We start from the raw sequence: 26,780 nt of genomic DNA, 5'->3' as shown, positions 1-26,780 counted from the left end.
TTAACACCTAAAGTTGTTCAAGCTTTAGCGAGTACACAAAATTGGTTACAAGAAACACCCCCACCACTAGAGTCTAAGGCTATGTTTGGTTTGAAGGAAAAGGTAGGGAAGGGAAGGGAAAATCAGGGAAACCTATACAAGGTTTGTAAAGGTTTCCCTACCTTTCCTTTCCCTTCCCTACATTTTCCTCCAAACCAAACATAGCTTAAAGGAAAATTTGAAGAAATTAAGGATGCAAAAAAAGGTAAAATGTATTACCTATTTATGTTAATGAATTATGATAATGTTGAAGTTCTTTTATATGAAACTCCAATGCTTATATTTTATATTCTTCAAACATTTTAGCACTCAACTTATTGCCTAAAATATGATGTCTCTTTTAAGGTTCTAATGTTATTATTTCATACATTTTTATAATAATGTTAATATGTTAGTATTTATTTTTTAGGTTTCAAGAGTAAATGATGGATGGAATAAAATGATAAGAGGAATATAGGAATATTAGTTTTGATCATGTAAAAGACTCAAGAGTGGATGAATTTATAATATGTAACATTTTGAGTTTATTTTATTGATTGAATGAGACATTTTGGAATCATTTATCATATATTTGGACAAGTAGAAATAGCATGTTTGGAGTGTTGGAACAATTTTATAATTGTAGTACTTAAATAGTTTCTTTAAAATTGACGTGCATGTGTTTTTCTTTGTTTCTTTCTTTTTTTTCTTTTTTTCTTTTTTTTTTTTTTTTTTTGTTTTGCAATGAGATGTTGATTTTATTATCGTTATTGTATTTTTTTACCCTTTTCTCCATGAGAACTAATTGTTAATTCATCCAAAGGATAATTTGTAGATGACAAGATAAGGCTATGAGATGGAGAATTGATTTACAATTAAACTAAAGTTTAAGTTGATCTCTTTTCTATTTATTTGTGTGTATTAAATTATATCATTTATTTATTATTCACAAGTGCTTCAAATAACTTTGTTATTGTTGCTTTTCTATGTTATATAGGTATATACTTATATTGCTATTGGAGCTATATAAGTGCTAATTTGCTTCATTACTCACATGTACTTGTCTTTTCTTTTTGTCTTTTAATTTTTATGTTTGACCTATATATTCAATTTATTTTTGCTTTATCTTATTAATTGTTATTAGTGATTTTATTTTCATAATTTTATGTTTCACTATTGTTCATTTCATGATTTCAATTTTTTGATAAAAAATCTATCATAAGTCTAAATTTTGATAAAATATATGTAATGAAAGTTGAGTTAAGACCTAAGATTGAAAAGTTCTATGAGATTTTAAGGGATGAGAAAAAGGTTGGATTGGGCCCAACCCAAATTTGACTTTGGCTTGAGTTGGGTTGGGTTAGGGTTGAGGGAATTTAGTTAGGGTTAGATTTGGGGTTAGGGGGTCTAGAACTTAGGGTTGGGCTAGGATTGGCCTTAACCCAACCTAACTTGACCTGAATTGCAGCCCTAATGGATGTTATCCTAACCTTTCACAACCTAAATAGACTTACAGGTGCTATTCCAACCTTTTTGTGAGCATCAAGTTCAACAATAGTTAATCAAATATAATAATAATAAATGAAAGCAAAGTAGCCTCTTAGTAGGAAAATAGTAAATGATACAAGCTCAAACTATTTAGTATGCAATGAATGCAATAAATTAGGGCTCAATAACTTCAAAAAGAATTTTCTACTCAAAGATCAAGTAATGATTAATTTTTCTCTTTGTTTCATTGATTGTTCTTTTTTTTTTTTATATATTTTCCCTCAGTGTTTCACCACTTTCAACTTCACATTTTTTTAGTTTCATATTATAGATTCAAATGGTAATAATTAAGTGTGGTCATTTGAATCTATCCAACTGTAAGAAATTGAAGTTTCTTTTATTTGGCAAAGGTTAGACTAAGAGGAATGATCAGTCTTGAGCTACCTCAAAGAATAAATAGTAATTTTAAGACTATTGGAGGTTTTTAAACCTCATTAAAAGCATAGTTAGATTGGAGGTGCTTAAACCTCATAATTAAAACCATATTAGATTCTAACATAAAAGAGAGCACTGCCAATGAGTTGACTCCTTAAGTTTGGAAGACGACTCATAGTTTGACAAACATATCATGTTCTAGCATACTCACTTAGGGCTTGACTCTCAAATATAAGGGAACAACTCCTACTGGATTCTAAGAAAAAAAATGATTAAGGTATCAAATCCTTAATAAGGGGACAACTCCTAACAATTGTTAGGATTTCCTAGAACTTAGGAGAACTCCTTAGCTCAAGGGGATGACTTTAACAAGACTTAGGATTTTTAAGTCTTGTGGATCAACTCTTTAGGTTATGAGTTGACTCTCAATAAACTATTCTTGGATTTTTAAGTAATAAAATAATATTTTTTCACTTGAGGATGACTCACAACACTTAAGGGATGACTCCTTACACCACTAACTCGGCTTTCAAGGCAAGAACATCATCTCCAATACATTAAGCCAAAAAGAGTGTTTAAAGACCTTAAAAAAATCCTACCTATGTATATGCCCCCTATGCACTTGAAAGAACATTTGTGTCCATGGAATGAACAATAGTGAATTCCTCATCCACAATAAAGTCTCTAATTGATAAATAAATAAATAAAATCCATCTTGAATCAAAAGGAACTTGGAATACATTTAAATATCTAAGATTGAGTCTTGAGAGTATATTAAAGTTGGAAAATCCATGGGGAAGGGAAGGTAACAATATATAAAAAATAGCTTCCAAAGATGATATTGCGTAAGAAATTTGGATATCAATAAACTATTATCACCTCTTCTAAGCCAAAAAGGAAGAGAGAGAGAGAGAGAGAGAGAGAGAGAGAGAGAGCAAAAGAAAAAATGTTGAAGAAAATTCTTAAAATAATGGCATGTTGGTTTTGATAAAAAGGTTGGAAAGCCAATATCAACACCAATGTCACTTCATCAATTCCCTTTTGGTGTCAAACATGATAAAATTTACACAAACAGATGATATCAATTAGCCCAATCATTTTCTCACCTAGTGAGTGGTGATCAAGGAGAGAATACATCTCTACACTATTATTATTTGAATATCCAGCCTTTAAAAAGTTTTAGTTAAAGCTAGAAGGTGTGGTGAAGGAGAGATGTTACATCCTCATGATCATCTACCAACTAATAGTGGCTTAGTTGGTAAGTTCTCTGGCTATCTGGTTGTAACAGAGAGTTTGATGAATTTTGTTTCACCATTCTATTTTGTTTAATTCATCAAGGAGATAAAATAGCATACAATATTATTGTATCATGTATTATTCATTCTACCTAATTGATGGCTCACCTCTTTAATGGTCTGTTGATAAAGAGTGATTGAGTTGTAGTTACATTTTTTACCACCCTGCAAGTTCATCACACTTCCAATTGCACATTTATGTATAGCAACTGCCCTAGATTTTTCTCTAACCACCCATGATAAAAGTGATGACCAATGGTCTCTTTTGACAAATTATCCTATTGCTCTCAAAGAACTATCTTATTTGGGTTAAGTTGGATTGATATCAACTCTTACCCAAACTCAGGTGTTGAATCTTCAACCATAAGCTTAATGGCTTAACACAATCCCAGATGTTAAACCTCATAGGGTTGTGTTTTAGGTCAATTCGATTAAAATTGGGAATCTAACCAACATTTTAGCTAGACTATTTTCTCTAACCAAACTTATCTGAGGTTAGACTCAAAACCAAATTTAAATTGGTTTAGGTCCTTTTTTTCCTAAAAACCCATTTAGTGTCTATATAATCTTTCCTAAAAAAGATAGAAAGCATAAAAGTTGCAAGAGGTGCCTTTCGTTCAGTTCGTTGTTCATACCTTCTATACTTATATATTAAAACAAAATAGTCCGACATGGCTTCAATATTTTTTTTCTCCTTTTCATATATTTTTTTTATTTTTTAATCCTACATATTTCCACATAATGTATAAGGTGCCAAGGGAAATTTTTGTGTTTAGCAAGTGAAATTTCCATTTAGTCTCAAAAAGAGAGTAATGGAAACTTTTAATTAGTCATTTAGGCCATGTTTGGTTTGAAGGAAAAGGTAGGGAAAGGAAGGGAAAGACAGAGAAACCTATACAAGGTTTGTAAAGGTTTCCTTACCTTTCCCTTCCTTTCCCTACCTTTTCCTTCAAACCAAACATAGCCTTAATGTGAATATTAAATGATCCGATTTTTAAAATTCCTTTGATGTGCCAGCTTTTTTAAGTGATAATTGCATACACTTTATAGACATTAGGTGGGTGTGTTTATTGGGTTTTGTGTAATAGGTGGATGTTATTTTTACAAAAAGTCCTTAAGGGTTGTATTAGGCATACTAATAATTAGTTTTAGTATAAGGATAATTTATTACTCCCATATAATCAAATCAAGTATTATTAATAGGTTACATTTATTAACTACATTGTTAATAAAAGCATAATATGATAATTATTTTATTTATAAAAAAGTATATAATTAATTAAACCTAATAACTTAATTAATCTTAACTAATCGATAATATAACATGAATTACCAAAACCTTCTATTAAAATTAAAATTAAAAAAATGTGTCAATTTTAAAATTAATATTTATTAATTTAAAATTCACTCAGTTATGGGAGTGATCATTTTCACTTTTTACCTGTATTAGCACAACAAACTGCAAGGCTGGGCTTGGGCCCAACATTTCAAGCCTGGCCCAAGCCCCTACATGGCTCACACATATTTATATTATTTATACATACTTATAGCACATACAATATAAGATATTTTATATTATAAAATGCATAAAATAATTTTTATATGCATATTATATGACATATAATATGAAATATTATATTATATGTATTCAGTATTTTATACATAATTCAAAGGCTTGAATTTAAGCCTGGCCCTATTCAAGCATAGGCTATGGCCTTAATTATGATTGCTAAGCTTAGGTCAGGCCCAGTATGGGCTTATGCTTTTGGCCTAGAACCCAGGTCAGGCCTGAGCTTGGGCCAAGGCCTTATCACTTGTGCTAAGCCCAGCTTGGGACCAACTTGACTCCACCCATGATCATCGCTATTAGGGGTGTCAATCGACTGGTTTTGGATTGGATCCAATCTGATCCAAACCTTATCAAGTCAGATTTAGATGGTCCATTATAATTATTGGATTAGTCCAATCCAAAATAAATCGGTCTATATTCTTATTGGTCTGAATTGGATCTAAACCAAATTTCCAATAATTTGATCATGAGGCCAAACCCTTGTCCAATTTGAAAGCAATCAAAGTTGAAGCCAGCATAAAATCACTTTTATGAAAGCACTTTTACGAAAATAATTTTATGAAAAGTAATTTTAAGAAAACACTTTTACAAAAATACTTTTACAAAAAAAAACTTTTAGAAAAGTACTTTTATATGAAAGCACTTTTACAAAATAACTTTTACGGAAGTACTTTTATAAAAACACTTTTACGGAAGAACTTTTATGAAAGTACTTTTACAAAAGCACTTTTATGGAAGTACTTTTATAAAAGCACTCTCACGAAAGCACTTTTATGAAAATACTTTTACAAAAGCACTTTTATGAAAGAACTACGAAAGCACTTTTATGAAAGTATTTTTACGAAAGCATTTTTACAAAAGCACTTTTACGAAAGCACCTCTACGAAAAAACTTTTATAAAAGTACTTTTACAAAGCACTTATACAAAAATACTTTTATAAAAACACTTACAAAGTACTTTTTATGAAAGCACTTTCATTAAAGTGCTTTTACAAAAGCACTTTTATAAAAGTACTTTTATGAAAGTACTTTTATCAAAATACTTTTATGAACACTTTTACAAAAGTGTTTTTCAATTCCAAAAGAGTATATTTTTGTAATTTTCAGATTTTTTTTCGTTTTAATATATTTTTATAATTTTTATATGTTCTGTTTTTTATATAATTTTTTATATTTCATTGGGTTTGGAATTTTGGATTGGATCCAATCCAGTCCATTTACATTTTAATGGATTGGATTGGGTTTGGTTTGTATTGGACTTGGACTGGATTGGGTCCAGTCCAGTTGTAAGTAGATTCACATTAGACTAGATCAGGTTGGACCAAATCCAATCAAATTGACACCTTTAATCGCTACTTAGCTTCCGTCTATTTTAATCCTAATTAATACAAATTTATGAATAAAATAAACAAAAATTAGTAAGAAACTATTAATTTTGAAATTAATTTTTATAATTTAATATCCAGAAAATTTTTAATTTTAAATTATCAAAAAATAATAATTTTAACAATAATTTATCCCACAATATATGATCAAAAAATAATCTTTGGATTGGAGTTTATCTCACTTTACCCAATTGAGAATGGTGCAAGGCTCCTTTTGACACAACTATTTTTAACAAAGACCATGCATCAGACGAGTCCTGACTAGTCTTTGATTAAAACAAGAAACTAGAAACGTTGTAGATTATAGGAAGTGTCTCAGTTGTTCATGTCATATTTCATAAAAACAAACAGAGAATTAGAGACTCAAAGAGCCAAAGATTATTATTATTAAACGTGAATGCGCAAGAGAAAAAAAAAGAAGCTGAAAACTCACATGTAATAATAATCTTCATGGTTTTAAAATACGACCTGGAAATACAACCATTGTCCGACTGTCCGGTTTAAACGGATAGCCTGTTTTGACAAAAAATTAAAAAATAATAATTAAAAATAAAAAATAGCCACAACCGTTGAACGGGTTGATGGGTCGACAATTCAACTGCTTGGGTCAATGGATCGTTGACTGATTCAACATTTTTTTACCAGAGACCTGGTTTGGGGTAAAATGGAACCGGTTGCATAGACAGTTTCCAGGTCAAACGGTCCAACCGTCCAGGTCAACGGTAGTCCAAAAACCATTATAATCTTGATGTTTTTTAAGACAAATTTTGTTTTTTTGCATAATTTTTTAAACATCACAGATCTTATCAATTTAGGCATGAATAAATTTTTTTTGAAGGCAGGGTTCAAGATTGAAACATGGGCTGGTGCCCACTCAATCAAATTAAACACATCAGTAGATCTGGAGTCCCAATTAGATGTTGTTGGTGAGCAAGTGGGAGAGTGCAAGATCAAAATCTCTAGTGCACTGATAACGCAGCAGCGACAGTGATGGACCGATGGTGAAGGTGATATCTCGACGACAATAGTATCACCGTAGTGGGTGTATTGGTGGTCTGACTGGTTCAGGGTGTGCCGAATACCTAAACCATCTCCTCTGAACTAGTTGGCGAAAAAATTAAAAAAAAAAACACTAAAAGGAGTATCAATTTGCCCGATATGTGCATACCGGCGTATCAATATTTTGAACCTTGATCCTTACAAAACCATCCTCACAGCCCCTTGTAGTCATATATTGGGAATATCTCCTATGAATAAAAAGATACAAATAAGGAGATATTCATGCACAACTGAAAAAGACTGTAAAAACGATGTGAGGACAGTTTTGTGAGAACCGAACCCACCCTCAATGCGAATCTGTTTTGGGCTTTTAGTATCTTCGAGAAGGTTAAAACCAACATTTAGTGCTGGCTAGCTGCGTTGGATTCAATACATTTAATTATTCAAATGGTATAGGGGATTGTGACATAGGGAAATATGGGAATTGGGAAAGGGTAAGGAGGAATTGCGAATTAGTTGTGGGTTATTTATATAAATATTAAAATTATTAATAATATATACTTTACTGTTTGGTTTTTGGTTTGGTTCGGTTCCTTAAAAAGATTTGTCAAATTGAACCAAAAACCGAATTACTTCGAAGTTACAAACCGAACCTAACTGAAAACCATACAAGCCAAACCAATTTTGCTTATTTTGTCGGTTCGGTTTGGCAACCAAATTTGAACACCCCTTAACCCCGATTCAAGCTTCAACCCTAGAACAATGGAATCTGTTATCTCAATCCAAACTGGACTGAACTCAATGTAACATGAATGTATAGACACTGGATTGGGTTTAGGTTGGCCCCGACTTTAGCTTTTTTTATTTCTAGAAAAATCGATTTCTAGCCTTCAATTCCCTTAGTCCTTTGAAACTAAAATAATGTATATGATCTATGTAAATATACACATAGGTTCAGGATGAATCAGCTTGCCCGAGGCCTTAAACTGAAGTTTAGCTTTAGAGTAGACCCGAACCTGACCCAATAAGAAAGCACACAACCAGATTGGATCCTACAATGTTACAAGTTATAGAGTAATAGACCCAGAAGGACTCCAGATCTCCTGCCCACGAGAACTCTGTCCACGCCTACCCATAATACACTACCCCCCGTGAATTGGGAACATCTCCCCCTGCATAATAATATGCAGAAGGATAAGATGTTTTCCATGTGTGACTGCGATAAACATGGGCAGAGTTCTCGTGGGCAAGAGATCCAGGCTCACCCAGAAGGGGTTAAAAGTGATAGGACATAGGTCAAAGTAGTAAGAAATAATTTAAGCACTAATAATTTATCAATATTGGATTAAACAAAATAAAAGAAAAAGCAGGATTCACGTAGACCTATTGCATTAAACAAAATAAGGTTTGGAGGACAGTGACGATGATGAAGTAAACCTACTGTTAATTGGGCTTATTGGGTCAAACCTCACAAAGCCCATTTCTAACAGTTTCTTTAGCCTAGTATTTAGACAATATTGTCTAAACCATGAATAGCAAATTGAAGAGAGAGAGAGAGAGAGAGAGAGAGAGAGGATGTAATCAAACTAGAAACTCAGCAATCCAACATAAGTTAATGTTTTTGTGTATGGGCCACACAACCATCCAGTGGTCTAGCCTCAGTCCACATTTAGGTGGTCAGAAACAAATTACCAGTCTCTCTCTCTCTCTCCCCCTCTCTCCAGTTTGTCTCATATCTTTACACCACAGTCAACATCTCCCTCACTGACACATGCTCGCTCATTCCCACACAAACGCAGATGTGGACAATAAAGCATCTCTCAAATTTCTGTCTGTGCCACACAATCCCTCATAAGAAAGTGTACATACGAGGAATAAACGAAGCCATCCACACAGTATTCTTATGCTGTCTGGTGACCTGTCTGTCTTGATAGCTTATTGCCTTCTGGATTTTGGAGAATCACCATGAAGAAGACCCTTCAAAGAGCTCATCAAATGGGTAACCCTCGCAGCGATTTCGATCTTGGTGAACATGATCATGATCAAAGTATTGCAATTCCAGCCAAATTTGCCACCATTGCAGACAGCTTTGAAAGGAAAGAGCAATCATGGTAACTGCATAATATGCTTCTCCTTTGTGTTCTTTACTAGCTTTTGAATATCTATATAAAGAAAATGATTACCATATTGGTGGGTTCATGCAGGTTTGTAATTTCTCAAACCCCTACAGACCTTACAATTAAAGTAGCAGACATCACGTTTTATGCTCACAAGGTACATGAAAGACATCTTTGAGCAAGCAGGTTTTAACTGTTGGTCCAATTTTTGGGCTCCATTGATATTTGATGGTAGAGGCTCATGGTTATCGCCATTCAGGACTGGGAAATGAAAGTATAGCCCAGAATGAGGCCTATTAGACTGTTTTATTGGCCATCACAATTCATAAGAAAATGCTGTGCCAGCAGCTGTGAGCTCCATAAATGTTGGAAGCCCATAACAAACATGAATACCCATACAATTAAACAGCTGATGTTGTGTTTGATATCATTGCTTATTTCATGAAATGTTCTAAGTTGATCAATACAAATTAATGAGAGATACACTGCACATGAGAGTCACTTCAGTTAGAATGATTTTAGTGTCATTTCTGTTTCTAATGACAAATCAATTTGAGATTTCTACAAGCAGCTTCCCATACGTGTGCATTTTTAAGGGATACCCATTTCAACAATCAACAGCCTCAAATAAGTCATGCCAATTTGTATTGATAATCCCAAAACAATTCAGGTAGAAACAGCAATGGTACCAAAAACAACGTAAATAGGAACACGAAGTAGATCTTATTTCAGTACTTGGTTCACCCAATCTAATCAGGTGGATCAGTTTGATCTGTTAGGTTTCTAAAAGCAGGTTTCAGTCTGGTCGAAAATGTTTCCCATCAGCCAACCTTAGGAGCTGTTTGATAATTTCAGTGGCTGAACAACCTGAACTGAATAAATGTATGTCATTTTAAGCTTCTCAATGGCTGTATGGATTTCTTTTTAAGATATATCACCTAAATGGAATGTTGGGCTGACTGGTATACTCCTAAAAATTTTATTATATGACCATCTTATCAACTAAAAGATACAGTTTTATTTCTTAGGGAAAAAAAAAAAAAGAGGAAAACATGGACCAAGGTTGGTGCTAGACACTCATGGTGCCACGCATGCCTCCATCAACACACAAAGAAATTAATAACACAACGGGCCCCACATAATATTCCTTGTGTGTGGTGATGAAGCCACTCATAGAGCAATGGACTCTGTTGTGCTAACCTTACATTAGAAAGAATAACTTAAAAAATAAAAAATAAAACAGTTTCTATGGTACAGAAACATGCTATCTAGTACCAGTACTACTGAACCACTGTAGTATCCCATATTCACAAACAAGGAATTCTGTTATATTACTTGTCTACAGTACTCTTGTGCTATAAAACTATAACATTTACATCATAGACATCCATCATTTACACACCAACAGTGTTTCCAGTGTACTAGTAGTACTGCAATGAATGTTTCTATAATGTACAACGAAATGCTCAAAAGAAATTTCTATACCAACTTTTCTTTCTTTTCTTTGTTTTAATTCCTAGTTTTGTTCAGTCATCAATTGTCCCTTGACTTTGTTCTTTGGCAGCATCCATTGGTTTCAAGAAGTGGCTATATGAGTCGGCTCAATCTACAACCATCTCCAAACTCAAATATTAAGTATGACCTTAAGCTTGACAACTTCCCTGGAGGACCAGAAACATTTGAAATCGTTCTTAAATTTTGTTATGGTCTCCCTGTAGACCTAACTCCTACCAATGTAGCTCAACTAAGATGTGCATCAGAGTTCCTAGAAATGACAGAGGAGTATGAAGATGGAAACCTCATTGCCAAGACTGAGGCTTTCCTCACATTCATGGTTTTCTCCTCTTGGAGAAACACCATTACTGTCCTCAAGTCTTGTGAGTCTCTCTCTCCTTGGGCCGAGAACCTCCAAATTGTAAGAAGGTGCAGTGATTCCATTGCCTGGAAAGTCTCCAGAGACAATTCCACAGTGGGAGAATCAATTGATGATGAGGGATGGTGGTTTACTGATGTATCAAGCCTTCACATTGATCATTTCGTTAGGATTATAACAGCAATTAGAGCGAAAAGGGCAAAACCAGAGATAGTAGGAGCATGCATCATGCACTATGCAGAAAAACAGTTGCCTGGCATGGATATTGAATTGGAGGATCAAGAAGGAAATGGGCAGGGAAGTATGGAATTGCAACTGGGTATTTCAAATGGGAGAAGACAAGAAGGTTGTATGGGGCACAACAAAGAGCAAAGACTGGTCATAGAGAGCCTAGTGAGCATAGTCCCTCCCCAGAAAGCGGCTGTGTCATGTAAGTTTTTGTTGTGGTTGTTGAAGACGGCCATGTTGTACTCTGTAACACCTGCATTAGTGTCAGAACTGGAGAAGAGGGTGGGGATGGTGCTTGAAGATGCAAATGCAAAAGACCTTTTGATTCCTAATCTTAAAAGAGGAGATGATGGAAAGTTCATCAAGTGAGTAGTAAAACTTTTTTACCTGTTAAATGGTGCTGGTATAAACAACTACAACTTTAAAGTAGCAGCAGTAGGTGAGAGAAGGGAAGCTCCTAATATCAAATATTAACTACCATCCTCTTTCTGCTTATACATGACACTTGGCACTAAGGGATGCAACTTGGGCAGATTGAATATTTGTTAAATTTTGAATGGGGCCCAACCAGAGGCCCAGGGCTTTGTGGTAGAAATTCTTCAAATAGTTAAGGCTAGAACCCTTAAGAACTAATAGCCAGGCCAAGCTAAGAGAAGGGATGTTACAATATCTATGAATTCTAACTCTAGCCTCTTTGACCTGAAACATTGAATTTTTCAACAACTCCATAGTTAGAATGGCTTAGATCATGGTCAAATCCAATCAACAGAAATACATTTATGCATCAAATAACTAATTTGTTTCTTCATCCTTTCTTACTCCCATGCATTTCCTATCAACATCTGAAGTTCTTCATCTGGAGAATGCACCATGTACAATGTTGATGCAATTCAGAGGATTGTAGAGTACTTCCTGATGCATGAACAACAACAACAAGAACAACAAACTTGTGAGAAGTTAGTTGTCGGAAAGCTATTAGACAGCTATTTAGCAGAGATTGCAAGAGATCCAAATCTCTCCATTGCCAAGTTCCAATTTCTTGCTGAATCCATGCCCACAAATACTCGAACATGTGATGATGGCCTTTATAGAGCCATTGACACCTATCTCAAGGTAACCTGTCTTCACAATCTCACATTACCTCTTTTATTACAATTAAATGTAAGTTTTACTCAAAAAGCACAATGTCTAAGTAGACATGGATGCTATGCAACTTACATGTACTACACTCGATTCTATTGCAGAAAAGTAGTTGTTATAGTCTAAAAATATAATGTAGTGTATGTTTATTTATTGGGTAATTAAGTGTATAGAACATCTAATTCAGAATGGGAATTGGACTAGAAAATGTCCCTGGTGTAGGGGCCATTGCTTGATGCTATGGTAAAATCCCAGGCTGACAGAAAGCTAGGTCTACATCCAGAATGACCACCATGTAAAATAAATACCCAAAAGTTAGGTCTACATCCAGTCTATACATCCCAAGACCTGTATAGCTGAGACCAGACTAATGGTCCTTTATCAACATCTCTCATTTCTGTCATATATTGAATTTCACTAATTCTTGTAGTTCTTCTCAGACTCATCCTTCACTAACAGAACACGACCGGCGGAGGTTGTGCAAATTGATGAACTGTGAGAAGCTATCACTTGATGCCTGCATGCATGCTGCACAAAATGATCGGTTGCCACTGAGAACTGTTCTCCAGGTAAAATTCTTTTAGTAAGTCTGGGTTCAGTATCCTTCAATAACCATTACAGCATCTACTTTACATATAACCACCATCCAGGGGGCAAAATAATGGAGAAATCTTCACTTTATCCCAAAACCCCCACCTATGATACAGTACCAACCCCCTTGTATTGTGTCAGCTTCCCCCACCTGTCACTATTCCCAACTGTACAAACAGATAAATAAAATTTGTGAGGTGGGAGAATCTGAAAATTCGCCAATAAAGTTTATACTGCTTCACATTAGACATGTGCCCATCTAAGAGCAGTTACTAACCATTAAATTTCAGAGCATATCAATGGGAACCTTTCAATCTAACACCTCCTAAATATGCTTGGCTACCCATGCAATCACCAAGAAATGAATTAATTTATGAATTAGGTACAGAGTTTCATCTAAAGCTGTTTCAAAGGAATAAAAGTAGAAACGAGTGTTATTTCCATAAAATCATCACATAGAACTTAGGGGCACCTAATTATTGTCCAATTTAAAGTAATTCTTGGTAATGTTTTTTATTTTATTTTTTATTTTACTTTTTGTTGCTTCATGGGGCTACACAATGGGGTAGCCCATCCCCCATCCCCTTAAACCCCCAACCCTGGTGGCAGCGAGATTTGATCCCAGGTCTCTGTCACAACAAGTACAGAGATCCTACCAACAGAGCCACCATCAGTTGGTTTAATTCTTGGTAATGCTAATATAATTGATCCAGTACCACTAAACTCTTTCAGTAAACAGGTAGGAAAATGTCCTAGACTACATCATTAAGAGAGAGACCCAAAGAAAACTAAATAATCATGGTTGTCAAGGTTTTACCTAGGTTCTAAGACATTTTTATGGGTTTATTTAATGCCTCACCTTGGATTCATGGAAGCATACCAAGTTCAGGTAATATTTTGTAATGGTAAAAGAGGTAAAATGGCATTATAAAAACCCTGCTTTCAATTCAAAGATCCATGAAATTGTTTCTTTTTTAATGTTTCACTATTAAAACTGACCAAAATAGAGCATTATCCCCCCCCCCTAAATGAGAAAACAGGGGTTTTATCTTTTTTTTTTAAGAAAAGTTAACAATTTCATTAAAAACAAAGCACAAGGTACATGAGGAGATGTACAACTGCAATAAAGCCCCGCCAATAGAATTACAAGGGTAACATGCAGTCAATAAACAAGGAATCCCTATGGATCCCAGGTTTTGCTAGACCATCGGCCGCAGAGCTTAGTTCCCTAGGGATCCATCTAATCCTTAGTCATCTGAGCCATAATATCTCTAGCTTCATCCAGGTAATATATTAGACACCAGGGCCACTGTCCTCCCCTAGCCATTTTATGGTGTTTGCAGAATCTCCTTCAATGGTTAAGTCCCAAATTCTTGGCAATTCTGAGACCTGTTAAGGCAGCCACAATCTCAGCTTTTGTAGAGTCTGCAACCGCTAATGGGCCACTGAAAGCCCACCGGATATTTCCATCTTCCTCCCTGATCATACCTCCAATCCCAGCTTTCCCTGGGTTGCCTACTGCACTTCCATCGAAGTTTAATCTTATTCCCACCTCCTCCGTTCCTGGTGAAGCCTGAACAGCAGCTGGATTCCAGGGAGAGGAGCAAAATGCCCACCAAATTCCTTTGTAAGTCTGAAAATTCTTCTCTTGTTTTCAAATTCCCAGTTTAATCTTATGTAGGATATGAGATCTTTGATGGTTCTTTTCTTGTCTTCTGTTTCTTTAATGGTTCTTTTCACACTCCCCAAAGCACTGCATGGATCAGTGTGCACAAATAGGCTTTCCCTCTTTGGCCCAAACCCCTACCATGCCGTTGCCTAAGAAAATCCAAGGCATATTAGGGAGGGGCCCAACTGTAACCGACCATGTGCAGAAAGTGATTCCATATTTTCCTCGTCTCAGCACCATGAATAAAGAGGTGCTAAATAGATTCTCTGTCACTGAGGCACAAGATACAGACATGTGGGGAGATGCATATCTACCCCTGTTCTTCCTCTGGAGTGTATCACAAGTGCTTATTCTCCCAAGGTAGGCCTCCCACACAAAGGAGGAAACTCTCAAAGAAGCTAGGTTGTTCCAAATCATCTTACAGAGGAACGACATGTTTTGTTCACCTAAAGCGAGAGCTTTGAAGGTCTTGGTTGAGAGCTTTCCAGCTTGGTGAAGGGTCCAAATAAAGTTGTCTAAGAGAAGTAAACTTCTTGAAGAGAATGGAGGAGATTAGTGACTTCAGCCATCTCCACATTCCTTGGGGGTTTGTCTGAGACTAAGGTTCCAACTAATCTAGGAGGGGAACAGGGATAAGAGCAAGCAGCAATGGTAGCTCCTTTAGCTTGGGTGAGACGAAACAATCGGGGGTAAGATTCTGCTAAGGTTTGATTCCCCCAGCAGAGGTCAGCCCAAAGCTTAATTTTGTTTCCATCCCCCACCCAATATCTAACAAAGGAGATAAATTTATTTATCAAAAAAATAAATAAAGGAGATAAATTTAGTGTAGCAAGAGGAGATACCTTTCCATGGGTTTGCTGCATCCTCCCAAATCAAGTGAACTTTTTTTATCAATAACTGAACCAATTATTGGACTGCAAAAGAGCATTACGAAAGGAAGCACAAGTAAAAACCCCATTAAGGGTACAAGACCAAACTCTAGTGTCCTGTCCTCCATTGACTGATCAAGGAAAGTTAGGTGGAGTTTACCCTGTAGTTGGATGAGTGCCTCACACTCGTCCCTCAAACCCCTTTAAAATCAAAATCCTAGTTAATCCCTGAAGGGAAAAAAAAAAAAGTAGCAAATCTCAATACATGTTGTCTATAGTCAGACATTGAGTAGAGGTTAGGAAAAGCAAACTGAAGGGGGGTTTCAGCCAGCCAAAGGTCTTCCCAAAACAATACCCAGGTCCCACTCTCACATCATATCTAATAAAATTGATAAAGTTTGAGTATACCACCTGTATTGAAGTTGATAAAGAGGCAACTTTTGCATCCCGTCCGTTATTCAGTGTCCCATGAATGCTTGCAATTACCTTATTCCAATTTCCAAAGTCTGTCATTTTCCAACAAAAACCTAACCTCCATAACCATTTCCCTAACAATGTTGTATTTCTAGAGATTAGGTTCTGTATTCTAAGTCCACCCTGCTCCTTGAGTTTACTAACTTGCTCCCACTTCACTTAGATGATCCCTCTTCTCATCCTCTAGTTCCCAAAGGAAGTCTCTCATGATCTTCTCTAATTGACTCACAGCTCTAGCTTGAATTCTAAAGGTGGAAAGGTAGTAAATAGGTTAATTAGCTAATGCTGCCATGATTAAGGTTATTCCTCCACCCATTGAAATATAATTTATTTTCCAGAGTGCTAGTCTTTTAGTGAATCTCTCTAATACCGGCTTCCAAAAGATTTTTTACCTCAGGTTTCCCCCTAACGGGAGACCATGATAATCCAATGGCAAATTCCTTACCTCACACCTTAAAGTCTCTGCCAATATTCTTAATTCTTCCTCCTCCATATTAATCCCTACTACACAACTCTTCCCCAAGTTCACTCTCAGATTAGAAACCAACTTGAAAGAAACAATGGTTTCCTTTAAACTCCTCAAGCCCTCTAAGTTGCCATCTTCACAAAACATGATTATATCATCTGCAAACGGCAAGTGAGTGACTATCACCTCATTTCTACCTACCCTCCATCATCTTAAGTACCCTCTCCTAGTCAACCTTAATAATCATCCTGCTTAAAACATCTGCTACTAAAGTGAAGAGGAAAGGGGATAAGGGATCTTCTTATCTCAATCCTCATTTGGTTGGAAAGAAATCTCTAGGCTCTAGCTACTCCATTTATTAGAATTGAATAATGCACTGAATTTAAGAAGCCTCTAATCCATTTTCTCCACCTTTCACCTACCCTAATCTTCTCTAACATTTCAAGGATGAAAGACCAATCAACAAGATCGTATGCCTTCTCTAAATCCAGTTTGCAAATTAAGCCTTTTTCTTTCTTTCTCCTCTTCTCTACTACACACTCATTTGCCACCAAGATTTGATCAATGATCTGCCTCCCTTCAACAAAAGCTCCTTGGAATTGTGAGATGGCAACACTCTTTTAAATCTTCCAGCCAATACCTCTGTAAAATCTTATAGAGGCTAATCACTAGGCTTATGGTCTAAAATCCCTAGGTATCTTGGCTACCCTCTTTTTGGGGATCAAAGCAATAAAGGTTGAATTTGCTCCTCGAGAGATTTCCCCTTCATGATAGAACTCATTAAAACACTTCCATTAGGTCAAATTTTATGACTTCCCAACAATCTTGATAAATAGACGTGGAGATACCATTCGATCCCAGGGCTTTGGATCTCTCCATCGAAAATACTACCTCTTTGAGCTCCATACCCCTGAGGTTAGCAAAGAAAACCTTGAAATGGTCCACAAAGAACTATGATTATCTCCTCCCTTGTTATCTATTGACCATCCACTTCTAAGCTAGTTATTAGGTTCTTCCTCCTTCCACTAGCTAGAGAGTGGAAAAACTTGGTGTTGTTGTCTCCCTCTATTAACCATTTACATCTAGATTTTTGCCTCCAAGAAATTTCATCATCAACTCTTCCAGCTCAAGCTTTAGATTTCTCTCTTTCCTCCCCACTGATTTCTCTAGTAGTTTCCTTGTTGTCCAACTCCACAATCCTTAAAGAAATATTCTTCTTTGCTTCCTCCACTCTCCTGAACTCATTTATGTTCAAAGTCTTGATTTTCTCTTTCAGCCTTTTTAGGCATCTATAGAATCTTAACCTAATTTCTCCCCCACTAAATCTTAACCTCCACAAAGATGGGATCTTCTAGCCACATGTTTTCAAATCTAAAAGGTAAGGGGCCTCCATAGAAAAGATCCTAAGATACGCTAATGGGACAGTGATTTGAAATTACTTTGGGCAAAGCTCTAGAGGCTAAATTCTCCCACATCTCTTCCCAATCTAAAGAAAATAAGAATTTATCTAGTTTAGAGCAAGTTGGGGACTCCTGAAAGTTTGACTAGGTGTACTCTGCTTGTAATAGTGGGAGCGTCTTCAACTCAAAGGTATCCACAAACACATTGAAATTTTTCATGCTTGTGGCGATTCTTTGGTTAGGTCCATTGGTTTCTAAGGTAAACCTTATGACATTAAAATCACCTCCCAAACACCAAGGCCCCTCCCACAAACCTCTAACTACTCCTAACTCTTCCCAAAAAAAGATCCTTGTCTCTATAGGAATTTGGACCATAAACATTTGTTAGAGCCCACACCCTTCCATCATTGGACCTTCTGATTTTTATTGAAACTGGAAATTGCCCCACCAGTTCTTCCAAACATTCCAACTCCTCATTTTTTCCATATAGTCAGTATTCCTCCTAAAGCTCACAAGGAAGGTGCATATGACCAACCCAAACCCCTAATTCCCCAAATACTCCTAATCCATCTCCTATCAATCTCTAGGAGTTTTGTTTCTTGAATCAAGACCAAGTCCGGTTTCTCCTATCTAAGAGTATCTCTTATTAATCTCCCCTTGGTGGCACTCCCTGATCCCCTTGCATTCCAGCTAATTAACTTCATTTTTTTTATAAATGATCAATACTTTATTGATATCAAGGGCTTAAATCAGTACAAGCATCCCTTTGAGAGGCGCGAGTTGAGACCTCCCCAAATTTAGAACAAAAGAAACAGATTAAAAGCAAATTACAGCTGAGCTCAATATAAAGTATCCATGTCTGTCCCTTGTTTAGCAAGATAATCAGCCAAAGAATTTGTTCATCTTCTGACCCAGTGTACTCTTACATTAATGTCCCTTGTATACCATTTGAATTTCTTGATTTCATTTCTATAGTACCAAGGAACAGAATCCGGGTTTTGTAGCCAGCCCACCACCAACTTGGAACCTCCTTCTATTATCAAACTTACTAGGCTAATTTGGTGAGCAATCCAAATTCCTTGTAGTGCAGCAAGCAGTTCCGCCCTAACAGAATCTCCTTCCCCCACCAGTCCCAAGAAAAGGACCAAGATGTTCCCATCCTTGTAATGCAGCTAATTAACTTCATTCTTGAATAAGATTTTACCTGGGCCCTTTTTCTTTCGCTCAATGTCCCTCTCCTCTTCTTTCTTTTCTCATGTTTTCTTCCCTATCATATACTATCACACTCATCAAATTCTCCACTTCACACTTCTTTTTCCTAGCCTTCCCCGAGCACTTATCCTTCCTTGAGTACACCTTTACCCTCCTCAAGCTTTTTTTATCAGTTACCCCCCTCAAGCTTTCAGCAACAGACTTCCTCTTTTTCTTACCAAACAAACTTTCGAAATGGAAGGAAGGTTATCATTCTCCAAGACACTATCTCTGTTTCTGTTTAAGTTTTCAGTTCCTGCCCCTTCTGGTCCATGCCTATCACTATCTAAGTTTTCAGATCTCTCAATTTCCTTCTCAACCTTAGACACTATTTCTGTTAAATTGTCCAGAACCATCCCAAAGATTTTCTCTACCTCATCATTTTCTCCTAAGTCAATCAGTAACATCCGCAACAAGATAAACAGAGACATGAACAGTGGAAGGAATAACTGTGGAGTTAGAATCTCTCTGTTCTATACTTTCGCTAGCTCTCCCTTTACCAGGCATGGGTCTGTCAGACGATTTGTCAGATATTCCCTGTTTAGTTTCCTGTGGTCTTTGCTCTTGCCTTCTATCCCAAATTGCTTGTCCTGTGTCCTGTCCTGGTTTGGTAGGTCTGCGTCTTCTTTTTCTGGCACAGTCGAGATCTCCTCACATTTAGTAGGAAACTCTTCAGTCAAGTGATTTTACTTGCACTGTTTTGTATTATATTTTTCTCCCTACCTGTGATCAAAACAGGGGTCAACAAAAACACATGCATACATTCTCATAGTATCTTCTCCCTTTTGAATTAAATTAACAGAGGCTTTACCCCCTTATCTTTTATAGGCCATGTAGAGTTGCTTTCATCCTACTCGTATTGTTTAATTCTTTCATTTAACATCACTTTTGATATTTAGTACTTGCTACTTGAACAAGGGGAGCATGCTAACTCATAAAAAAAAAAAAAAAAACAAAAAAAAAATTAACTAGGAAAACAAGCTAAAAGTAGTGTGGTTTTTCTTTTAGGCAAGTAACTAGTTGCCTATGTCACAAGGTGCTACCCTGCTGTCTAGCCTCACCTTAGCAGCTTGAAAACCGCATAGGTATAGCCAGCTTTCTTTTCCCTTTTCTTTTTGATTGTCAACAGGAAAAGATAACTAACTAATTTTTTTTTATAATTGATAACTAACTAAATTAATTAGCTATAATCCCTGGCTGCAGAACAGCAGCCTATTGGTGTTATGTTTCTTCCAAGAGATGATAAAGAAATATTTTTTGGGGGTATCTGCTCAAGGTTTTATTAAGTTGTTATGCAACCTTGATTCAATTCATTGTCAAAGCAACCAAAACAAGTACTTGATTTTGATTTGAAAGGTCAAAATTTCCTGTCCAGTCCATTCCATATATTGCCAAAGATTTTAGATGTTTATTCATCTACAAATCATTGAATTTGACTACAGAAGAAACTAAACAAATAAATTAGTTCTTCAGTTTAAAATCAAAAAATTTGAGAAGTGTTAGATCTAGGGTTTATTTTCTAGTTTGAAAAGTTGCCTATGAAGTTTTCATTTCATCCAAACCCCTTTTTGTGGTATTACGTACTACACATTACAGGGGAACCAGATTCAGGGGTGTGGCAGAACAGGGTGCACACGAGGTCCACTGGTCATACCATGGAGAGCCTGCCTTTGCACAGGTTTGACCCTGTGCCTCATATTTGGACAGGGTGACATGTGGCCATCTTAACTACTGGGTCATCAGCCACCCAAACCCCTTAAGTAATGATATCAGCACCGCACTCCATACCTGATTTGTACCCACAGTATCAAACATGCATTAGTCTCACTTGAACGGAACTACCAAGAAATATGGATTTCCCATAATAAACCTAGCTTAATTTAAGGGACACAATGTTGGTCCCAGATATCTGTGGTTTTGGGAGAGGTGGACTACATATCCTAGCTTAATCTCTGATCCTTATACCCTGAAATTAATAGTGACAAAGAACTGCCATTTGATGGATACAACCTGGACCTAAACCTGCCTGATCAGATGGCAACAATCACTAACTCTGTTTTCATATAATGAAACAGAAAATTATATTTAATATGAAAATGAATAATTTCTTAATTTCAATGGTCTTTGGATTATCTCAAAGGGAGAGAGAAAAGAAAAAAACTGAATAGTTAAGAAATATATGGGTCTCACAGGATTTGAATTGAGAGGACTATAGCATGAAAGAAGGTCAAATCCAAGATCCACTCCATCCCATATCTAGCATGTTCAGAACTTCAGATCAAAACAAGGAACTCATATTTTAAAAATAGCCCAGATGTGTCTTAATAAAGTTTGTCTGGATACCTGAGGTTTCCTTTGGGATCCAATCTGAAATGCAATAATGCAATACGAGACCAGCTGGGCTCACTCTTCGTGATCTGGACTAGGATCCCAATCCAATTTTCAAAGGCAGCTACAGACCTGGGGATTATCAACTTTCATATCCAACTCATTTCATACCTAGAGATTGCCAACTCTCCTTCCAGTGGACTAAAAGATCAGAAGGAATGTCATTTTCCTACTGTAACTACTAGATTTTCTGGAAAGCATTTTCATAGGGCCATTTACATGCAACCAAACGCTGTGAAAAACACTCTTCAAGGTTCAATTAGTTGCTTCACATCATTTTATCTGCAATCAAATTGACACCAATTATATATCATATTTTCTTTCCACACTTAAATGCCTTTGCTGCCCAAAAGAACTGTTGAGTTGTGGTAGGTCAAATGGTTAAAGCAATTGTTGGGTCATAGTCATTAGTGGCAAGGTAAGGCACTGTGTAGAAGTTTAGTATTACCTCCCTTCAAAAAGACCAAAAAAAAGTAAACAGTGAAGTGTACAATCACCATTCTTGGAGAATCCAAGCCCATAGATAGGGAAACATTTTTTATAGGTAACTGAAACTTTATTGAATTAAATAAAAATGAAATTTATACAAGAATTGAAGCCCTTTTATAGGCTGGAAACTTTCCACCTATCCCTTTTCTTTGATAGGCATTACATTTCAGCCCAAAATCATTGTGGTTGCTGTCTATTATCCCCCCAACTTTGCCAACATATCTGCCATGCCATTTTCTAACCTTTTGACCACTGATAATAGACTTCCCTTCCCCTCATCAATCACTTAATCTCCTTGATGGAGAAACTATGATCCTACAGAAATTGCTTCTCCAATTATTCCAAGTATTACCTCATAAGCCTCTCTCTTTAAGAACTCTTAAATGCCAAAGGAAGTCTTAATTTATCTAAAATATGATCACATATGGCCACAATGGACTCGGGACACATTACCCTTTTTTATTAGTCACATTACAAGTTTTTTAGCTAAGAATGAGATGCAACTCACAGGTTCTGTTCTCAGAGCAAGCAAAGATGAGGGCAGCAATCGAAGAAAAGGAACCAAAACCAAACATGGGAATCCCTGAACAGGAGAGTTGGTCATCTACCAAGAAGGAGATGAGATCCATGAAAGAAGAGCTACACAAAGTAAAGACAATGATGGCAGAACTGCAGAGAGACTACTCTGAACTACAGCAGGAATTTGAGAAGCTAAATATAAAGCAAAGAAGTCTTTCTAGGTGGAGTTCAAAGTGGAAAAAGCTCAAGAGTTCAACTTTCTTCAATGAAAAAATGGACGGTGAGGAAACTGGCGAAACACAGGAGAGTCAATACCCAGTTGGTTGCAGAGTCAATTGCCGAAGGAGGCTCTCCATGTCCTAAGAGCTTTCAACAACATCCATGTACTGTAAATACCAAGACAGCTTAAGCACTAGACCATGTCATTATCTGCAGTCTTTCTCTAATCATGCCTAGCATCTTCACATCTTGCCTTGGAGAAAGTCCATCAATCATGTTTTTGAATTCATTTTGCTTTAGAGTAAAACATTCAAGTGTTCTGAGTAATTGAGTACAACTAAAAGGTGATTAGGAAAATAATTAGTTTGAGATGAATTACACATATGGGTGTCTGAAGGAACCACTTCAGCCATAAGATAAATGAGTTTACATATTTATGTGCAACTTCACCATTGTTTGGTGGGATTTCAATCCTTGAAGTGCTGATTCTATCAACCTTTTATAGAACCAAGATTATTGAGTACCTATGTTGTCCAGATACGGTGAGGACACAGCTGGATATAGTATCTAATACGAAAATCATACAGCACCATTGTGCAGGTATCCAGGTATCATAGCTCAGTCTTTCCTACTTTTTATCCAACAAGATTTCTCAGATCTGCAACAATCCCAGTACCACCCATTTTCTGCTTCATTTCATTGTCTTGGATCTAGCTATCAGACATTTAATCAAATAAGATATCTCAATATTTTCCCTTCTATCTAGTTCTTTGACCATTTTATTGCTGATTCAGCAGAGATACACCTTACATTCTTCATCCTACTTCTTTGTGTTTTAATTATCTAAAGTCCCTTTTAAAATTTTCAGGTTATATTAATTGTTTGTTCTCCCTCTTGTTTTTCATGCTTCATCAATCTTCCAAATCCAATTAAGTGCTGTCAATCTTGTCTATAAACTTTCAGACATAAATCAAATAGGTTGGAGAGTCAGAATAAATGATGAATCTCTTCATTACATTATGTTCTTAAACAAGTCATAATTCTTGTTAAACACACTTGAATTGACCACGATACTATCAATATATGAGGCAGCAATCCAAGGAACCAATGTCAAATAATGGCAGTGTTTTAAAAGCACGAGGGGCAAAAAAGGCACAGGGGTCAATTTGCGCCTGAGGCACAAGGCGAGGCACACGCCTTTTTAAAGCAACTCGCAAAAAAAAATAAATAAATAAATAAAGCAGAAAAATCAAAAAATAAAAAAAAAATATTAAACATAATATTAATAAAAAATATAAACTTTAAATTTTAAAATAAATGTTTTAAAAAACCTATTATGTAAAATTAAATAACATGTAAAGCATATTCAAATGTGAATTTAAAAAAAAAAAATCAAACATATAAAACATTTTTAAGCATGTAAAACCCACAATCTCATTTTTTACTCAATTGCATTACTTAAAGTAGCTAATGTGATGTAAAACATATTACATTCCTAATTCTATGAGCCGCCTTTATGCCACACCCCTCGAGGCAAGCCTAAACAAGTCCATGTTAGGGTCTTAAATTCTTAGTTCTCACACAAAAAATAATGATTTTATAATTTTAATTGTTTTTTAAGAAAATATTTTAGTAGGATGAATGAATGAACAACATTACCAAACAGGGGGTTCTCCAAATCCAGAAAAGTAGATCCAGACCTTGAAAAACTAAGCAAAGAGATGAAAAGTGAAGACAGCAAAGCTGCAGATAGACTAAGTTGAGTTGTGCTAGGAATTCAGTAAACTCAAGAAAAAGAATGTATTTTCAGAGTAATAAGGATTCAAGAACTCCGCTCTTTTGGCATTGGAAACTTAATGGTGAGGGAACTAGAGAACTGCTGACAAGTGCTAAGACTGCTGCCAAAGAAGGTTCTCCATCTCCTTCAAGATCTCAATAACAGCTATATTCTATGAAAACAAAAATTAGAAAAACCTTAGACCATAAAACCCTCTGCAATATTTCTCCAACCTTGTCTGGGATACTTTTACAGTTTTTCTCATGCAAAGGTCAAAGAAATATTGCTGCTGCCATTGACTTCACATTCACAGAACCACTTTTGTTTAAGTGGCTTTGTCTCAACCATGTGATTGCTTTCTGATGCCACCATTGCCATATAAGTTGGAAGGTGTCCTACTCAGATTTTTCTTTTCAGAATTATACCCAGAATTTCAATTCACCATATAAGTTGTTCTTCCACACCAATGTGAGACAATTTTGCATTACATTGACAGAAAAAGGTTCATCTCAACTCAACCTTAATCCTTGACAAAAATTGGCTCAGTTTGAAAAATTACACCGTTTACGAAAAGACTCAAAATGTTCTAGAAGTATCAAATACATCAGGGTAAATTACAGATAGGTACCCTCTACTTTGGGGATAGTGACACTTAGGGCCTGAGCTTTCAAGTATAACACTTAAGTACCCTGAACTTTCTGAAATATACACTCAAGTCTAGCACCGTTAACAAACGTTAATGTGGGTGGTAAAATTACCAAACTATCTACCAATTTATTTAAGATCAATGCCACAACTTTGAAAAAAAATAAATAGATTAGAGAGACAACTTAGGAGGGCATAATGAGACCAAAAACACAGCTCTAAAATTTAATAATCTCTAAAAACTCTGAACTTTGGAGTTGAGGCTGCATTCATTATTTGTTTGCTTCTTTTTAATTTACATTAGTTTCACACAAGTCTCTCATTTCTCATGCTACTGTTTATAGAAATAGAGACAGAGAGAAAGAGAGAGTCAAGACTTCATTGTTTGTTGCTAGAAAAAGGGGGCAGAACTGCACAACCATTATGCTCAGTTGCAGCCATAGTTAGGAACTTCATGGGTGAGGTGGTAGATTACAAGGCTTACCACTTAGGTTCTTCGACAATCAACATGGTGGAAGCTTGGGCCGCGTGGGAGGCCCACAACTTGGCAGTGAATTTCCCAAACCATTCCATCATCATTGAAGGCGACTCTTTGATCGTGATTCTTGTCTGAAGCGGCTCATCGACCCCCCCTAGAATCTACGGAACATCACTGAAGAATGTTTGGATTTGAAAAATCGAGCAAATGAAGATTTGGTCTACAATCACGTGTATCGGGAAGCTAATCAAGCGGCAGACTGGCTCGCCAATCAAGCCTTTTCTTCCCAACAGGGTATAGTAAGTCTCAATCTTAGAGATCTTCCTTGGAATTTAGCTTGTATTTGTAAGTCTGATTTGTGGGGATGTGCTACCCCCCGTCTTGTGTAGCCCCTCTCGGTTTCTATCAAAATAAAAAAAAAAATTATGCCCAGTTCATTCAGCATTGAGAAAGAAAATGAAGGTTGATGCATAGACTGCAGTGTTGCTTCAACACGTAGTTTATTCAGATCTAAGAATGAAAATGGGAAAGGAAAGGCAGTTTTGGGATTTTAAAATGTTCAGTGCAAGATAACTGACAAAATGCTAACAGTTAAGACTTGAGTGTATATTTTGAAAAGTTCAGGGTACTGAAGTGTCACATTTGAAAGTTCAAGCCCTTAAAATGTCACTACCCCCAAAGTACAAGGTACCCAATACATAAATACAAAGCAAACCAGGACATAGTGACATACAAAGAAAAAGCTACAAAGAGATTTCAGATTGCACCGATAAGAGTACACAAGTTTTAAAGTTACAGCAATGTAGTGACCCATATTACACCAGATTACAATATAGCCCAAAATAAAGTAGATCTGTCTGCTCCTTGTTTGGCTAGGACATCAGCAAGTCCATTTGCTTCCCTCTTTACCAACCAAAACTAGTATTAATCCTCCTTGCAAGTTGGTCTATTTCTCTGAAGACAAATCTGAGCTTCCAAGGTACTGAACTGATTTGCT

General features: G+C 36.1%; 1 protein-coding gene across 4 annotated transcripts; it reads left to right on the top strand.

Annotated features, from left to right (window-relative positions):
• Window positions 1-9,078: 9,078 nt before the first annotated feature.
• Window positions 9,079-26,157, top strand: DOT3 (Phototropic-responsive NPH3 family protein). Of its 4 annotated transcripts, XM_088968466.1 has the most exons (7): window positions 9,079-9,301; window positions 9,395-9,464; window positions 10,872-11,773; window positions 12,257-12,521; window positions 12,989-13,117; window positions 22,656-23,047; window positions 25,650-26,157. In XM_088968466.1, exons 1-6 carry the CDS (start codon window positions 9,156-9,158, stop codon window positions 23,025-23,027), a joined length of 1,884 nt encoding a protein of 627 aa, XP_088824592.1. In that variant the 5' UTR covers window positions 9,079-9,155; the 3' UTR covers window positions 23,028-23,047; window positions 25,650-26,157. The 4 variants fall into 4 exon arrangements, with proteins under 4 accessions (XP_088824592.1, XP_088824594.1, XP_088824591.1 ...); XM_088968468.1 differs by lacking the exon at window positions 22,656-23,047; XM_088968465.1 differs by lacking the exon at window positions 25,650-26,157 and having other exon boundaries at window positions 22,656-25,223.
• Window positions 26,158-26,780: the final 623 nt, after the last annotated feature.

This window comes from Nelumbo lutea, chromosome 2 (genome assembly GCF_056320005.1).
Source record: "Nelumbo lutea isolate HS-2025 chromosome 2, American lotus-T2T, whole genome shotgun sequence".
Lineage (NCBI taxonomy): Eukaryota > Viridiplantae > Streptophyta > Magnoliopsida > Proteales > Nelumbonaceae > Nelumbo > Nelumbo lutea.
This window is presented reverse-complemented; position numbering and strand designations above follow the sequence as displayed.

Excerpts from the sequence above, each read along its gene's own strand:
- DOT3 (XM_088968466.1), top strand. The coding sequence starts at position 9,156 with ATGAAGAAGACCCTTCAAAGAGCTCATCAAATGGGTAACCCTCGCAGC. Across the intron at positions 9,465-10,871 it reads TCACGTTTTATGCTCACAAG|CATCCATTGGTTTCAAGAAG; the intron begins GTACATGAAAGA and ends GTTCTTTGGCAG. Across the intron at positions 12,522-12,988 it reads CCATTGACACCTATCTCAAG|ACTCATCCTTCACTAACAGA; the intron begins GTAACCTGTCTT and ends AGTTCTTCTCAG.